General features: G+C 55.2%; 1 protein-coding gene across 1 annotated transcript in view; it reads right to left on the reverse strand.

Annotated features, from left to right (window-relative positions):
* The window catches only part of ZNF423 (zinc finger protein 423), a 328,741-nt gene that overhangs the window by 130,905 nt on the left and 179,246 nt on the right, over nt 1-18,590 (reverse strand). The window contains exon 4 of the mRNA XM_030833038.2: nt 4,853-8,067. Within this exon, the coding sequence (XP_030688898.2) occupies nt 4,853-8,067 (3,215 nt within the window). The remainder of the gene's footprint in view (nt 1-4,852; nt 8,068-18,590) is intronic.

Raw genomic sequence — 18,590 nt, forward strand, 5'->3', positions numbered from 1 at the left:
TGTGTCCCTCACCCACTCTGCCGGGCAAGTATAAGAGTCCTCGATGCTTAAATGGATGAATGAATGAATGAATGAATGAGTGAAGGAAGTAAAGGCAAGAATGGGGCATGCCCCAGGAAGCTCCACGCGGAGGAAGCCCAGAGGACCCTGCTGGACAAGGGAGACTGTGCCCCCCACCTCCTTGGCTGGAAGTCTCTAGAGGCCACGGCCACGGCCACGGCTGTCCAGACCGCTGCGGGGGGCAGTTCACGATCAAAGTGCTATTCCTCCGCGGGGCAGATGAATGAAGCAAGTTCACTGTGCTTGAAAGCACAGGAGCCTGCCTGGGCAGGACGACAGGGTACCCCCAAATGTCCCCCCTCAGTGGCAGGAAGAGGACCGGGCCCTGCCTCGTGGGGCAACAGGCTCCCGGGGAATCCCAGGGGAGTGGTCACAGGAGCTGCTGACCAAAGAGCCTGGGCGTTCACACGCACACACAGAGCGCGTATGCGCAGGCACGGACACGCATGTGAGGATATACACACAGACTTGCAAACATCCTACATACCTCGCCCCAACTCACCACCAACACGCAAGACCCTCACACACACCCACAACCCCTACACACAGCAACCCACTTGCTCCCTGTAACACAGACACATAAGTGCAACACCCCCAGAGAAGTGGAGACATCCTCATGGACCACAAGTTCAAGGAGCATCCCCAGTAACACACACGCTTTCAGTTCTCTCCCTGGAACCCTGACAGCCATCACACCCATCACTCCCCAATGCACCCACGGATGCACAAGCGACTTATGGCACAAGGGTGTGCACTGACCCTTGTGGACACACATGTAGACTCATAGGTATACACACGCACATTCACAGTCAGGCGTACACACACCTGCACACACACAGGTTCACCAGCACCAACACTCACTAAGGCACATGTATACCCATATGCCCCCACCCAAAGATGGCCCTTTGGGCCTTGCATGTGAGACCAGGGATGCCCAGGGTCTGGAGGAGCAGGCGCCCAGGCCAGGCTGTGGAACGCAGCACGGGGAGAGCAGGCGAGGACTCTCACTCTGTCTACCTCCTGCTGCCCCCCATCCTCCCCTCAACACCTCCTCTGGGTCCGTCTCCCTCTTGCTATCCCCCAAAGACCCCATCCTCCTCTGCAGGTTCAGCCCCCGCTAGGAGACGCAATTACAGAAAAATAGAACTTGGCATTCAAAGCACCTCCTCTGCATAAGCGCCTCCCCCGGGGCCCAGCCCAGGAGAGCCAACGCTGAACCCTGGCACCTAAGCCAGGTCTGCCTTCCCCAGCGTGGCCCGAGCAACCCCAGAGGGTCCCGGGGCAGGAAGAGAACATGCCTGAGGATGTGGAGAGGGAAAGGGAAGAAGAGGGGAAAGACAGCCACTGCCACTGAATTCCCGTATCATGATCGCAACTCACATTTACTGAGCACCTATCATGAGCCTACTACGTGCAGGCACTGTCTCTTCTGAATGACTCTGCAAGCTCCACTTTAGGGACGGAGAAAGTGGAGTGTCAAGAGGCTAAATCATTTGGTCAAAGCGTAGCGCCGGTGATCAGGAGAGCTGGGACTGGACCCCAGGCAGGCGCCCACCAGAGCCACTGTCTGAGCTGCCGTTCTTGGCTCCACGCCAAGACCACCCCACACAGCCCTGCTCTGGGTGACGGAAAGCTGTCACCTGAACAAGCCCGTGAACCTGGCTGTCTGTTTACCCTGCAGGAAGATGGAGTGTGAAAGCACCCAGTCTACCTCCCCACCCCACACCAGACGGGGCACCGTGGCAATTTGGTGAGTCGATGAGGGCCGGGGTCTGCCCACAAGGGGCTGGAATTGGGGTGATGTTGTTATTACCCGTAAACAGAGGGGGAGGCGGAAACCTCACCGCTTCGCTCCAGCCAACAGCAGCCTCGGCCCCATGGGAACCCAGTCCTCAGAGAGCTGGTTGCTATGGATACACTCCCGAGGGTCCAGGCCTGCCAGCCCCCAAGCCCCTGTGCAGCCCCCAGAGTCTGCTCTTGTATGTGTGAGCCCTGGGGGAGGGAGGGGTGGGCGAACAGACAGCTGGGCCCCTGCCCCCAGGCGTGCCCAGGCAGGGGGCGACGCCCCAGAGGCTGTGCCTCCGCTGGGGAGGTACCCGGGCTTTGTCTAGCTCCTTTCTGCAAATGGCCCATCTGCCCAGGCCTCTAGATGTGAGTTCCAGCTCCCTTCTCTCTCACAAGACCAGGAACAGGGAGAGGAAGGCCTTCCAGGCTCCCAGAAAACAAGCCCCCTCGGGTTCGTAGTTCCGCACTCCCACGCACAGCTGTGCATCCTCGGGTACGTGGCTCCACCTTTCTGAGTCTGGGCCCCCTCTGTACCAAAGCCAGGGTCATGGCAAAGGTCCAGGGTGTTGCCATGGAAACAATATAAGAGTGGGTGCCCACACAGTAGGGGTTTTACGAAGTAGTACTTGATACAGGATCCCGCCTTCAATAGCCAAAGGCTCTGGGGACGCTAGAAGCAGCCCCATGGCCGGCAGGAGCCCCAGTGTGGGCAGGGATGGGGCTTGAGCGCACCCGGGAGAAGGGTATGCAGGGGCCCGGCCATGCCACACTGTCCCACCGCATGAGCACCGGGCTGACCGCCCTGGACCCCACCCTTGCAACTAGGATGGGCTCCAGAGGTGCTAGCTGAAGGGCTGGTCAAGAGCTCGGGCTGGGGCACCACACACTCCCTGGGCTCCAATCCCTTCTCTGCTTCTTTAAACTGCGGGGCTCACAGCAAACTACCTAATTGCTCCTTGCCTCCTTTTCCTCATCTGTAAAGTGAGCGTTGTAAGGATTAAATAGATAGGAAGTGCCTGGGTGTGCCTGGTACATCCTTATTCCTCAATAAATGTGAGGTGTGATTATAAACGGGAAAACAACAAGTGTGGTTGCTACATGCCCAGCACGTCTTTACTCATTTAATCCTCAGGGCAAAACACTGAGGTCAGCAGGGAGACAGTCACAGTATTTGACAACTGAGCAGGAACACGCGCCGGCCAACCAGAGCAGAGGCTGGTTAGAAAAGCAGAACGACCGCCCGGTCCCTCGCAGGTGATGCCAGCTTTGGAAGTAGACACTATTGCAATTGCTATTACTAGCGGTACTGCTATTACCCTCTGGCTTTACAGGTGAGGACCGAAGCCCAGAGAGGTCAAATCATAAGTGGGTACTGGAAGGGGGAGATTTTAACGCAGGCCATCTGACTCCAGGGCCCAAATCCTCCCCAATCCACCCACACTGGCTGGCAGAAAGCTGAGGCTCAGGGGGACAGAGCTGGGCAGCCGTGACCGCACTGTGCTCAGGACCTCTGAAGGGTGACCACTGGACCCTTACCTAGAAGGCTTTGCTCAGTCATAAGGCCTTAAGAAAGTGGTCCATTTCTGACTCTCCTTGGCTGCCAGACACACCAGAAATAATGGGCGCTCAGGACAAATTTAATCAACCAATGAATCACCTCTAAAAGGAGCTCTCTGCTACAGACGGGGCTTTGAGGAGAGGCCTCAGGCCCCAGCTGGACACACAGCTCTATCCTCATTCAGACGTTTCCCTCTGCAGCTGGGTGATCTTGGTCAGGGCCTCTGGCTCGCTGGCCTCTGTGGGGAGCTGGCCAGGAGACCCCTTAGGGGCCCCCACTGCAGATTCTCCCTTCAGCCTCTCCCGCCATCCTTCTCTCTCACTCTCTCTCCCCCTCAAAATCCCGGAGTTCCGGGCCCCAGTTCTGATCCCACAGTGAAACACCCTCAGCAGACATCCCTGTCTTCCAGCAGGAACCTGTGGCAGGTGGCCCTTCCCCAAATCCTGCCCCCCTGCCAGTGGTACCAGCAGTGGCTCTCCAGGGAAAGATACCCCCGAGATCTGCTTGGCATCTCCTCAGTCTGGAAACAGACAACACAGACTTGATGGGAACCCCCGGGCCCGTTCTGACACCTGAGGGTCATGCAGCCTCCAGGCCCACTGGCCGGTGCCCCTTGGTCACCATTCCCAGGGCCCATGTGGACCCACCAGTAGCTCAGACTTCCCCTGCCTCATCGAAACCCACTGGTTATGGGCCTGCGGCTCCCCCTGACCTCGTAGCCCCCAAGGCAGGGACCGTTTCTGACTCTCCTTAGCTGCCAGGCACCCCCAAAATAAAGGGTGCACAGGACAATTTTGATCAATTATCAGTCAGTCATTAACGATAACAGTAACTGGAAACCTTCCTAGGGCCTTCCATGTACCAGCAACTGCACTGGCTATAGTGATGCCGTTGATGGTAATAGTATCAGCTGGTGATAACTGCTAGCGTGACCGGGCCCTAAGTGCCAGGTTCCAGGCCCTTTATGTGTATATTATCTCCATAAATTGTCAAAGGATTCCTAAATCTAAAGCCTAGAGAACAGAGTCACTTGCCCAAGAAGACCCAATAAGTGTGTGAATAAGTCCACCCCGCGATCAATGACCAAGACGACCAAGAACACTGAGGAAGCGCTCACTGCATCAGCCTTTTATCTACATTATGCCACGGGCCCCTCATACCAATTCTATGAAGTCGAGACAATTATTATTCCCATTTTACAGACGAGCGCTTGGCAAATGAGGCCCAGGAAGATAAATGCCATGTCACACAGGAAGGGAAATGGTGACACTGGGGTTTGAACTCAGAGTCTACTGCAATCAGACGTGCTTAACCGCTGCACAATGGCGCTGCTTCTCTGGGCTACTAGAGGGAACGCCACCGGGCAACACAGAGCTCGGCACGGGGGCTCCTCTGGGCATGAGCGGAGCCCCAAGGAGCAAGGTCCAGGCTCGGGTGGGCTGCACTTACCCGGGGCACTGGCGACGTCTGGGCGCCTTTCCGGGGCCCACTGGTCTCTGGAGTGAGGTCACGGTGGTCCACCTGCATGTGGCTCTCCAGGTCCTCGGCGCTCTCGAACTTGACGCTGCACTCGGGGCAGCGGAGGCCGGCGCAGGGCCGGTCGGCAGGCTCGGGCGGGGCCAGGCCACCCACCTGTCCGTTGGAGCTGCGGGCCATGCAGCCGGCGCAGAGGCCATAGGGGAGCCCGTTGACGTCGAGCTTCACCAGGTCCTGCTTGCTGCGAAACTCTTTGAGGCACAGGGCACACTTGTACAGCTTCTGCAGCCCCTGGCCGTTGGGGGAGGACGCAGCCGAGCTGCCCGCCAGCTTCTGCATGTGGAAGGTGCCATGGATCTTGAGCTCGAGCGTGGAGGTGACCGTCTGCATGCAGACCACACAGCGGAAGCCTGTGAGGGAGTTGCGCAGGTCGGGGTGCATCTGGCAGTGCTCGATGAACTCCTCCTCGCTCTGCAGGGGCATCTTGCAGATGCGGCAGGTGCCCGTGTCCAGGCTCTTGCTGTGGGTCACCTTGTGCTCAGTGAGCGTCAGCAGCGAGGGGAAGCGCTCGCCACAGATGGGGCACATGTAGTGCTTGGCAGGGCCCCGGTGCGTCTGCAGGTGCTCCCGGAGGCCATTCTCCGAGAAGAAAGTCCGTGAGCACACGTTGCACTTGTGGCTGCCCTTGATGAACTCAGCCTTCTTCCGGGAGCCGTCGTCCTCGCCTGGCCGGATGTTGTGGTCCCGCAGCCTGTGGTTCTGCAGCAGCACCTCCATGGTGTAGGCCGCCCCACAGATATCGCAGCCGTACATGGGTTCTGACGCGTCCACATCATCCTCGCTCGCCTCGTGGCTGTTGGGCGCCTCGGGGTTCTTCAGCAGCATGCCCTGCAGGTCGGCCGGCTCGGCCTTCTTGGCGGTAGCCGGGGGCACCCCGTTGGCCGTGCCGTTCTCGGTGGCCGCGTCAAACACGCAGTGCTTCTCCCGCAGGTGCTTCTCCAGCAGGATGATGGCGTGGAAGGCCTTGCTGCAGAACTTGCAGTTGTACTTCTTGCTGTGCGTAGTGATGTGGCACTGCAGCTCCACCTCGGTGCTGAAGGTCTCCCCACAGAAGATGCACTTGTGTGCCTTGGCCGGGTTGCCCAGGTGGCTGTGTTTGACGTGCACCTGCAGGTCGGCCTCCTTGCGGAAGTCCCAGTTGCAGGCCGTGCAGCGGTACATCTTCTTCTCGTTGCTGTGCTTCACCGCCAGGTGCACCTGGATGGACACCTTGGAGTCAAAGACCTCCTGACACAGGGTGCAGTGGTAGAGCACGAAGGTGTGCATGTCCAGCAGGTGCTTCTGCAGGTCGTCCACCGAGGAGAACTGCTTGTCGCAGCTCTCGCACACGTAGTGGGTCGACGTGGTCATGTAGTGCACCGTCAGGTGCTGCAGGAGGGATTCCTGGGAGTCGAAGTCCTCTTTGCACTGGGGGCATGCCTGCTTGCGCAGCAGCAGCTCCAGGTGCAGCTTCAGGTGGGTCTGGAAGCTCTCGAAGTTGGAGAACTTGAGGTCGCACTGATTACAGGGATACTCGCCGTTGGAGATGGAGTTGGCGCTCACCGAGAGCCGCTGCCGCTTCGGGGACGACACCTCCACGTCAGATGAGACCGGGCTCTGCTCCGCCTTGGACTTCTTGCTGTGGGCCAGCGGGATGTTCTTGTGGTTCTCCTTGATGTGCTTGGTGAGCTTCAGGATGGAGCCGAAGATGGGCGAGTTGGTGCAGTAGGGGCAGGAATAGACCTCCATGAAGGACTGCGCAGGCTGCACGACCGGGGACTCCAGCTTGGCGCTGCCGACGCTGCAGTGGGCCTGCTGGATGTGCTCGGTGAGGGAGGACTCGGTCAGGAATCCCATGGAGCACTGGTTGCAGAAGAAGGCGTTACTGCCGTCGGGCGGGTTGGAGTTGGGGCCGCAGTGGGAGACGCGGATGTGCTCCTGCAGGCTGTTGATGTCGGCGAACATCTCGGGGCAGTAGTTGCAGTGGAAGGCGGAGATGTTACTGAACTGCATCACGGGGTAGGCGTGGTTCTTGTGCAGCTTGCGGACGTGCTCGTTGAGGTTGTAGAGGGTGGGCATGGAGTCTAGGCAGATCTGACACGTGTGGCTCTGCTGTGGCTTGTCTGCGTGGATGGTCTTCAGGTGGATCTCCAGCACGGCCAGGCTGTTAAAGTCCCGCTTGGAGCAATAGGGGCAGCTGTAGACCACCTTGGACCAGCCCTGCCCGTCATCCCGCATCTTCTTCTGGCCCCGCAGCGGCTTCAAGGTGGAGTCCGGCGTGGAGCCTCGCTCCACGGAGGCGCTGGAGTCTGGAGTGGCGCTGCTCATGGAGGCCACGCTGCCCAGCACGGGGTCAGGGCTGACGCTGTGGTTGCTGGAGTCGGGCTGCCGGTGGCTGTCCAGGTGGCAGTAGACGCCCTCCACCGAGGAGAACTGCTCGGGGCACATGGGGCACTTGTGTTTCTGGTTGGCGTGGGCTTGGTGGATGTGGGCGAGCAGCGCGTTCTCGTCGACGAAGACCTCGGGGCAGTGGATGCACTGCAGGTCGGCCTTCTCGGAGAGCTGGGGGTGGCGGGTGAGCACGTGCTTCTCCAGCTCCTCGGTCTGGCTGAAGGTGTCCTCGCAGTAGTCGCACATGAAGTCGTCCTTCTTGGCCTCCTTCTCCGACTTGGCCAGGTGCTCCTTGTTCTTCTTGTGGGCCTGCATGTGGCTCTGCAGCGAGCTGGTGGAGGAGAAGCCGCGCTTGCAGACAGTGCACTTGAAGGGCTTGCTGGAGCTGTGGGTCTTCAGGTGGATCTTCAGGTGGTCGCTGCGGGAGAAGGCCGCCTCACACTCGTGGCAGTGGTACTTCTTGTCGCCCGTGTGCAGCTTGATGTGCCGGTCGCGGCTCCTCTTGTGCTTGAAGAGGCGGCTGCAGTAGGTGCACTTGAACGGCAGCTTGTCGCTGTGGATCTGCTCGTGCCTCTTCAGGTAGCTCAGGCGGATGAAGGACTTGTCGCAGAACTGGCAAGGGTACGGCAGGCCCGTGCCCCCTTCCTCCTCACCCAGGCCCAGGTCACACCCATCTCCGATCATCTGCGTGGGGGACGCAACATCCTTGCTGGAGGGAGATGAGGCCACCCAGGAGAGTTGTGGGTCGTCGTCACCATCTGCAGAGGGAAGGCAGAAGAGAGATTAGAGGCAATTCCCAGGGCCGCGAGAGACAAGGACAGAGCCAGCTTCTTGAAAGCTCGCGGGCTGAGGCTGTGCAGCTGGCCCACTGCTGCAGGGGGAGTGGGGGGAGGGAGTCTGGGGGGCCGGAAACAAGTGGACATGCGGGCCTTCCAGTCTGCAGAGGGGGTGGAAGAAGGGTGGCAGGATAAGCAGGGGACGTGCCTCTCCCTTGGGCAACGCCTTCCTGGACCTCGCTGGATGCAGCCCCCAGCCCCCCAACAGGAGGTGAGGTCTCAGTCACCTCCCTGATGGGGGGTGGGGGGGTGCAGCCTGGGAAAAAAGTCACCTGAAATGTCCTCAGAGACCATCAGTCCCATAGGCCCAAAGGAGGTAAGTCCCATCACTCGATCAAGACACGGGGGTTGACTCCCCCTCCAACCCCTAGTCTGTGGCGGAAATCCCACTGGTGCAATGGGACGTAAGCAAAACTCTGCAAGAAAATAAAATGCACTTTAATGAATTCGGCCACACCACATTCCGCGGGGAAGGGGGGACTGATAAAGCTGGAACTGCTGCTTCAGGTGCGCACAGACATATGAGGCGGAAGTTACAGACACACGGTATCAGCCCCGAGAGCACACACGGGCGTAAACGAGGGGCACTTGAGAAGGGGCTGCAGGGTTCCCAGCCCAAACCATCCCAAGGGCGGTCGTTTTCTTTGTTCCCCCTCCACCCCTGGATTTGCCCCAAGTTCGCTCAGGACCCTGGGTGATGGCCTGACGGTGTGGTGATCAGAGATGGGGCCAGGACCCAGACAGCCACAGATCTCAGAGCCTAGTGGGCCCTTAAATCCCCTGTGGCGTGTGCGGACGGGGCCTGCACGGACACCCTATGTGGCCCGCCCTCCCCAGGGACAGGGGCCACCCCCGCACTAGGGGTTGGCCATTTCTGGAAAAAACAAAGGCAAACCGGACACAGCAAATTAAACCAGTGAAGTTTCCCAAGACACGGGGGGGGGGGGGGGTTGAACCGAGCCAGCCTGAGCAGGGAGTGAATTCCATGGCTCAAGTTTCGTGTTGGGTGGATTTAAGACTTAATAATGAATGAAACGGACCGCAGGCTGCTACGGGCAGGGGAGAGACAAACAAAAGCTCAGACTCGACTGCACTGACCTTGCTCTTCTAACCCCCAAGGAAACAGACCACGGCCCCCGCCTCCCCGGCCCCCAGCCAAGCCAGCTTAGTCTTCGGGAAAGCTTCACCGGTGGAACCCAGAAATTCTTGGCCAGAGGCAGCCCAGACCCTCTAGAAGGGCAAGGCAGGGGGACCACATTCCGAGGCTGGGCAGGCACCGGCACACACACCTGCACGCATAAACACACTCACACACACACAGGTCACACGTCACTCCCACAACTCACATGTGAACTCCAACACACCAACACACACTCACACACATGCAGTCATACACACTCTTACCCACACACAATCACACACAGTCACATACTCTCACACACACACAAACATATCCATTCCCCTGCAATCACTCCCACATGCACCCACAAGCTTGAACATACATGCACACTCACCTGCAGACGCAGACACACACACCATCACGGAGGCACGGCTCAGACCGGGGGTCCCATACCCCCAGGCTCTCCCAGCTGCCAACCCCAAGACTTGGAGAGACAAGCAAGGCCGGCTAAAGGGTCTTTCGGGGTCACTCAGAGCCTGCTCCTAGGGTCCACGCACCACCCTGGTGCCCGCCCGGGGCCTCTGGCCCCGACCGTGTGAAGATCTGCCTGACCCCAGCTGGCACCGCTGGCAGAGCTCTGCCTGGAAGGATGCTGCTCTCCAAAGCTCCCAGCCCAGAGTCCTGCATCTCCCAGCAGCCTCCCTGCCTCTGAAGCCCAGTCACCCAACCCAGAGCAGGGTGCCTCCCAAAGTGAGGGCGCCTGCTCCCCTGGGAGCCTCACATTACAGGGCCTTCGGATGGGAAGGACGCAGGGCTGCCAGCTCCTCAGATGAGATGCGGCGGGAGGCGCCCCGGCCCCTGCCGGGTAATTCCCAGCTCTTGCCAGCTGGGCTACGCGGGGCGCAGACAAAGGGACCCAAGGGAAGAGATGGCTGGAGTTGGGGCAGCTGAGGGATGTGCTCGGCCCCCACCCCCTGGCCGGGCTCCACCAGCTTTTTATTATTTTGATGTCTTAGCTCAGACTCACGCAAGCTGCCACAGAGCCCTTCCTGTGTACCTCTGCTAAGGGCTGTTCTAACCACGAGGGAGGCGGGAACCAGGGCCCCTCCCACTGTACAGACGAGGAAACTGAGGCACAACCACAGTGACGTCCCCCAGGGAAGGCCAGCACCAGGCCTGTCCACAGTCAGGCCCCTTGACACAGGTCAGTCGTACCAGACTACACCTGAGTAGGTGAGACCAGCAGAGGGACCCCCGTGTCAAGCTCCCATGCAGTCAGGGGCTGGCTCCCCTTTGAGCCCTGACAGGACCACCAGCATGGCCCATCGTCTGCATTGCAGGGAGGGGCCCCCGAGGCCCGGGAGGTCCAGAGGCTGGCTGGAGCTCGCAGGGCCGACAGATGGAAGACAGGCCAGTTCATGGGTGAGGGGGGCAAGGAAGACGCCTTGCCAGAAAGACCAAGCCCGGACGCGTCTTTCATTCACGTTGTCTGAGGATGAGAGCAGACACGTGCACTTGAACCCTGCTCCTCCATTCATCTGTCCACCCCACAAGCGTTCCTCTAAACTCTCAGAGTCAGCTCACACATCTGCAAACAGGGACGTGTTGTGAGGGGTGGATGAGAAAACGTAATGTGAAGAAGCACTCTTATTCCATTTACATGAATTGTCCAGACCAGGCACATCTGTAGAGACAGAAAGGAGATTAGTGATTGCCTGAGGCCAGAGGAGGGAGCAGGGATTGACTGCAAATGGGCAAGAGGCATCCTTCTGAGATCATGGAAACGCCTGAAAGCTGGATTGCGGGGAGGACTGCCCAGCTCTGTGAATTTACTTAAAAGTCACTGAATTGCTCACTTAAAACAAATGAATGTTATGGTATGCAAATTATACTTCAATAAAACTGACAGACAAAAGCACTATCTGGCCAATAATAATAATTAGCACAAATGAGTACCACCAGTGCTAATAAAATTAGCAGCTACCTCTAGTGAGCACGTCCCAAGTGCCTGCACTGTGCTAAGTGCTTCTATTACCACAATTAATCTCTTTTCATCCTCCCATTGGTAACATCCCATTTTTGAGATGAGGAAGCTGAGACTCGGCGAGGTGAGTAACTTGCCCTGAGTCACACAGCCGGAGGCCCCAGTGGTGTCTGACCAGGATTGCGGGGTCTACTCTCACCCTGCTCCACCTGCAACCCCACCCAGTCTTTGAGAAGAAGAAGCCACCTGCCCCAGCACCACAGTCCCCGAGGTTCATTGCGGGGCTGCCTGGCTGGCTTGATTTTTCTGCAAACAAGTCTCAAAACTAAAGCAAAGCACATTATTCTGGGAACAACAAACTGAGCAACTGCTGAGATTATAATCATCTGAATTGAAACGAAAATAAGGCTCGTTAAACTGAAAAGATCCAATCAGGGGAAATGGGCATGTTGACAAATAAAGACCCAACTCAGATTGCCCTGTTTAAAGCCTTTTACCTTAACAACGTTTAACCTTGACTGCTGCCGCCCCATCCCCTCCAAATGCATTTTGTTTGGGGGGCACTTAGCTTACTCTTCTAGGAGCAGACTGGAGAGATGACTGGGGCCAGCACACTCAGGATGGATGGGCAGGGAGGTCGGCAGATGAAGGGGGGTCCTTTTCTTACAGCGGCAACACTCCCCTCGTGCTGACTGTTAGACATCACACAGTGCAGCCGGTGCAGCACACACCCTCAAGCAGATGTGCAGAAAGGGAAGGGGTGCAGAAACAGGATGAAGGCAACCCCAAGGTCCCCTTCAACTTGAATGTTTCAGAACTCAGGGAGAAGGTAGTTTCAAGGAAAGTCCAGCTCGACCAACCACCTTTTCATGTCCAAGTGAATGCTTTGATAGAGTCTACTATGTGCCAGGCACTCTTTTAAAAGCTTTACATGTGTTAACTCATTCAGTCCTCTCAAGAGCCCAATGAGATAGGCACTATTATTATTATTTAATATTTCCCTGATCAGGTGAGAAAACTGAGGCACAGAGAGGCTGAGTAACTCGCCTAAAGCCACACAGCTTGCAGGCAGGAGAGCCAGGATTCAAACCCAGTTAGTTGGTTCTGAGTCGGTGCTTTCACCCACCATGCTACCCTGCCTCTCTCCTTTGGGAGGGGGCACTGTCACATGAGAATATCAAGAGGGAAACCCAGTGACTAATGCCAGATCCTTGGCCTCCCCCTCCCGCTAGAATGAGTACAAAGAAATATAACAAAATAAATAGAAAAATCACTTTCAAAAAGGAAATTAAAGTCATTTAAAAAGGATTAATCCTGGGGCTTCCCTGGTGGCGCAGTGGTTGAGAGTCCGCCTGCTGATGCAGGGGACACGGGTTCGTGCCCGGGTCTGGGAAGATCCCACATGCCGCGGAGTGGCTGGGCCCGTGAGCCATGGCCGCTGAGCCTGCGCGTCCGGGGCCTGTGCTCCGCAACAGGAGAGGTCACAACAGTGAGAGGCCCGCGTACCGCAAAAAAACAAAAACAAAAAAAAACAAAGGACTAATCCTGAAAAAAGGCCTGATAGGAAATGGGTTACATGGGGCTTGTGCAGTCTGCTGCAGGAAGAGAATGAAATAAGCATAAAAGAGGGGAGGAATTTCGATAAAAACTCAATTATATAGAAAAAAGAACATTAACTGGGCTTCGGGATACATCAGTGGCAGAAAGAGTCAGGTGGACCCCAAGCTCACATGGCCACACTTGGTGAATTCCACAGGCTGAGGCCACAGCCATGACAACGTGGCCTCAGACACACCTTGTCTGGGGAAAGCAGAGTGGCCACCACCCAGGACGGCTAGGACCCTCAGCTCCACGCTCCTCCAGTCACAGAGAATCCAGGTCGGGGCTGCCGAGGAAGTACCTGGATGCAGGAGAGAGAGTAGCTAGCCCACAGGCCCAGAGGAGTGAGCAGAAAGGGGGACCTTCCTGCAGCGAGGGGCACAGGCTGAGGAGGGAGGGAGCCCTCTGTCACTGAAGTTGTGCTAGAGGAATAAACGGCTCTGAAAAGAACAGTGAGGGGGAAGGTGTGAACAGCCAATGCCCAGGCAGCTCCAGGTTTCTAGGACATCCCTGGGATGGGCAGGTCCACTCAAGTGAATAAAAATGACCACCAGCCTCCAGAGGGGACAAAAGCTGAGCGGTCCCAGGAGTGAAGTTTCCAAGTCCACAAGTGCCCCCAGTGTGGGGTACTGTGCACTCGAGTGCACCCCACCTGGGCGCTGCCCCCTGGATAGTCCAGACCGTGCACAGCAGGCAGACTTGGGGCAAGCGAGGGGCCTGGGGGAGACACGCTGGGGCAGAGGAAAGAGCACTGGACAGAGAGTCCAGCAGGAGACCTGGCCCTCGGCTGCCTCCACGTAATATGGGAAGTTGGAATTTGAGCCTCAAGAGTCCCCTCTGGATGAATAGAAAAGTCATTTTGGACAATATTCCAATCATCCAGATTGTTTCCATAATAGCCACGAAAAGGCTCGACGATTCCTCACGAAGCCCCAGAAGGTCTCCTTGCTATTCACCCGATTCCATGGGAAAATGAAAATTGCTATGGAGGCAAGTTCCCTCCCCACAAGACAAAGCTCTACGGGGCTCCAGGTAGAGCCTCCCGTCTGTCCCCGTTGGGAATTCCAGGAATGGGAATAACTGTGGCCCGACCCCAGACTCAGGAACCATCTACGCCAATCCCGCTTGATAAAGAGGAAGAAGCTGAGGCCCAGAGAGAGAAGAAAACTTCCAGGGACGGTAAATTGTTAGTGGTCACCTCGAATACTGTGTTCAGGAGGATTCTGAGGCCCTATCTGGGCTCAGAAGAAATGAGTGCCGAAATCAATTGGTAATGTCTGCCACGAGCAGAGGAGTGCACAAGTGGAATGTTCAAAGAGCGGGGAGCAAATTGGAGGAGGAGGTCTCCTGATTCCCGGTGCTAGAGTAGAAGCTTTTAACCATCAGGTTTTCTCTTTCAAGAAGGGAACTGTGCATCCCCTCTGAAAAGGAGGCTTTAGGGCAGGATCACCAAAATCCTGTTGTTCAAGCAGAGACAACAGCATTTGACAGGTACTGTGGAGCTGTGTTGTAGTCTAGAGAGGGGTCTCCAGCCAGGGATAAGGGTCAGCAGGTCCAACTCTGCTGATGGTGAGGTCCACCCAAAGTGGGCACAAAGCAGCCCGGGCATCCTGGGAGGGCAGATCAATGCTCCCCGGAGCCCGAGGTGACAAAAGCTGCAAGACATGAATGTGCTTCAGGACACACCACTGACTGCACTTCCCACAGAGGCAGCCAGAACCAGACAGGTGGCTTCCAGGCATGAAACGATGCAAATTCAGCTGGAGCAACATCTGGGTGAATTGCTGATCTCTTCTTAGGAAACTTCAAATCTCTACCCCTCTGTCTCCCTGCGCTCCCTGTAAACCTGGTGCAGCAGGGGGATCTGTGGGGAGCCTGGATCTGTGACGAACTCGGTCCCAGAGGCCACTCTGTTGCTGGGAGGGTGGGAGTGCTTCTGCCTCTGTGACATGGCTGGACTGGGCAATCTCTGAGGCCTTTTCCTGGGGCTGCTTCCAGTAAACTGTGGTGTGAGCTTCCTGAGAGGCCCAGCACAGTTAACCCCTGGACCAGAGTGGGGTCCTGGATCCCACGGTATGAAGGCCCAGTAGGAGACGGAGGCTGCCAGGCCAGAGCTCCCAGCTGGGTGGGGCATCCTCATTGTCTCCATGCCTACCAGGGACTCATCCAGACTCAAACTAGGCCCAGGGGGGCCCACCAACAAGAAGGCGACAAGAGTGCCTGCCCTGGTCCTTACCTCCTACCAGGTGACAAAGCTGGCCATCCATCCCAGAATACTCCGCAACTCAGTTATATGCACACATGTAGGATCGGTGCAAGGGGGAGGGGAGGCAAGAGGAAGTCAACGGGCCATCACTCATCTTATTTAACACAGACAGGGAAACAGAGGCCACAGAGCAGGAGCAGACAGATTCAGAACTAAACTCATAAAAACCACAGTAGTTACTGTTTACGGAACATTCTCTATAAACCAGATCCTTTGCCAGCATTTTCTCGTTTGATTCTCACAATATCGCTACGAGGTAGGTGCTATTACATTCCCTTCTTTCTAACCGTGCAAACTGAGGCTCCAAGAAGGAAAGCAACTTTCTGAGCACATGGAGTTAGCAAGTGGCAAACGTACCACTACCCCCACCCCAAATCCACTCACTAACCACTAGACTACACTGCCTCTCCAGGCCCTGAGTGCCGGTTCAGGGCCTGCCCCACTGCAGAAGCTGCTCAGTGCCAACCCCTACAACTCAAGGACCGCCAAGAAGAGGTCCTCATACTTTATGACCCCACCCGCCACAAAGACAAAGGCATGTCCCAAAGTGGGCAGAGTCGGTGGCTGGCTTTACCAAGCTGGATTACCCGAGGCTGGCTCTGATGCCAAGCACCAATGAATGTAGCTGGTCTCTTGCCTCACTTGGTGGCAGGCAGAGCAGGATGCTTAAATAATCTGTGCAGAGGTTGTGGTAGGCAAGGTGATGCCCCCCACCCACAACAAGATGTTCATATCCTAATCCCCAGAACCTAGGAATACGTTACATTACATGGCAAAGGTCAATTAAGGTTGCAGATAGAATTAAGGATGCCAATTAGATGACCTTCGGATAAAGGGATTATACTAAATTACCTGGGAGAGCCCAGTGTAATCACAAGGGTCCTTAATGCAGACGAGGGAGGCAAAAGAGGAAGTCAGAGTGATACAATTGCTGGCTTCGAAGATGGAAGGGGGCCACAAGCCAAGGAATGTGGGCAGACTCTAAAAATGAGAAAGGCATGAAAACAGATTCTCTCCAGAGCCTTCAGAAAGGAACACAGCCCTGCGGTTTTAGCCCAGTGAGATCCATGTCAGACTTCTGATTTACAGAACTATAATATAATAATTTGTTCTTGTTTTAAGCCGGTTAAGTCCATGATAATTTGTTACAGCAGCAATAGGAAACGAATACAGATATTGGTACCAGGAGAGGGGTGATGCTATTACAAATACCTGAAAAGTGCGGAAGTGGCTTTGGAATTGGGCAGTGGGCAGTGACTAGAAGAATTTTCAAGAGTGTGGTAGAAAAAACCTATATTACCTTTAAAAGATTATTCATAGAAAAACTGACTCTGTTAGTGAAGACCCAAAAGGAAGTAAGGAGTACATTTGAGAAAACCTAAGTCACCGTAAAAAATACCTAAATCATCATGAACAAACGGATAAGAGAAACATGAACATTAAAGGCACTGATGGCGAGGGCTTAGAAGATGAGGAACTTGATATTGGAAACTGGAAGAAAGGGATACTTGTTATACAGTGCCAGGAAGCTTTAGGGAATCATGTCCCACAGTTATGTGGAAAACAGGACTAGTGATAGATAAAAATGGATATTTAGCTGAGGGGATTTCCAGGCAACATATTGAAGGTATGGCCTGTTTTCTTCTTGCTGCTTGTAGTGGAGAGGAAAGAGATGGATTGAGAGAAGAACTGTTAAGCAAAAAGAACCAGGAATTGATGATTTTGGAAATTCTCAGCCTAACCAAATTGCAAAAGACATTATAATTAAGAGATTCACTATCAGCAAATCACACTCTAGGGAAAAGACAGAGTGTGACTATACATTTTGCTAATATCTCAGAAGAATCCAAAGGTTGGAACACTCAGTCACACAAAAGACTCTTTGAAGATATTAAGAATGTGACTCACATATCCTCTATGTCAAACCAGAGAGCATCTAGGAAATTTGGGAGCATTGCCCTGGAGCCATCCCAGAAGAAGCCAAAAGTAGAGATCAGATTATCTAGAAAAAAATCTATGTAGGGACCTTGTCTAACGGTGTAGATCCCCCATGACATACACAGGAGACCCACAAGCTTCTTGAAAAGTTTATACCAGCAGAAACACTGCCAGCTTGGACCAAAAAGGAGATGGAAGAAGGCTGAGGAACCCCCCCAGATTCTACAGGCAGGAAATAGGCTAATAAAATTACTCAGCTGCAAACGTGATAATTTCCATTTAAAAAAGGAAAAAAAAAAAAAAGATAATTCAGAGGGCAAAGCCAGAGAGTAGAACTTTGAGCCCAGAGGGTGGTACCATGAGCCACAGTGGATGAGATCACTACTGGACTAGGGTCAGATTCTGGCACTGAATAAGCATAGGGATGTATGTAGAGGCAAGTACACCCATCCCCTCTTGTTCTTTCATTTTCCCAACTCTTGAAAGCGGGAATCTGATGAATTGGTCTCTAAGAGGCTTTGTAGCTCTAAGAGTCTGTGATCAACTAGTGATGGCTTCCCTGGGTACAGGAATGAGGAATGCCAGATAGTAGGTATCCCAGCTTCCTGCTGGACATCTCCCGGTTTGTGTTCTTTCCCTCGGCGCATGTTTGTTGAGTCTGCTCTATATGCCTGGACCTCTGAGGGTTGCAGAAGGTACCTAGCATTCTTAGGTTTCTCTGCTCTTGTCTGCCCAACCTCTCTGTCAATTAGTTACCATCTCAAGTTTCAACCCTAAACCAATGCTTTGCCACTTTGAAGCACTTTATTTTTATTATTATTATTTTTTGCAGTACGCGGGCCTCTCACTGTTGTGGCCTCTCCCGTTGCGGAGCACAGGCTCCGGACGTGCAGGCTCAGCAGCCATGGCTCACGGGCCCAGCCGCTCCGCAGCATGTGGGATCTTCCCGGACCGGGGCACGAACCCGTGTCCCCTGCATCGGCAGGCGGACTCTCAACCACTGCGCCACCAGGGAAGCACTTTAAAAGAGGGGGGAAAAAACCTTTCATGTAAGCAGTAGTCAGTTGTGCATGTAGATATTTGATTTCCCTAAAGGGACATTTGAGGGTATGGTGTAAAGGTTGGAGGCCCAGCCCCTGAGAAATCAAGAGTCCACCCTGAGAAGAAAGGGGAAAAGGCAGCTGGAGGGTCTTTCCTCAGAGGCAGGCCAAGAAGCCTCCTAAAGGACACCAGGAGCTGACATGGCTCCACCTAAAATCTTGAATTAGAATTATGCTTTCAGTAAAAACAACAGCGATTTGTATTCACCCTTCCCTGCTCCAGGGAGCTCAGAGTGCCTTTGCAGCTATGATCTCATCATCACCAGTGAGGCCACAGACAGGGAAAGCAGGGATCATTCTTTCAGTTTGGGAATCAAAATTAAGCAGGCTGGGCGGGGGTGGTGCTCAAGGGTCAACAGGCAGCATGAGGGTGGAGGCTGGCATGCAGAGGTCAGTGGCCCCAAACTGAGAGGAGGAGCTGGCCCTGGTGGGCGAAGG

Source organism: Globicephala melas, chromosome 19, assembly GCF_963455315.2.
Source record: "Globicephala melas chromosome 19, mGloMel1.2, whole genome shotgun sequence".
Classification (NCBI taxonomy): Eukaryota; Metazoa; Chordata; class Mammalia; order Artiodactyla; family Delphinidae; genus Globicephala; species Globicephala melas.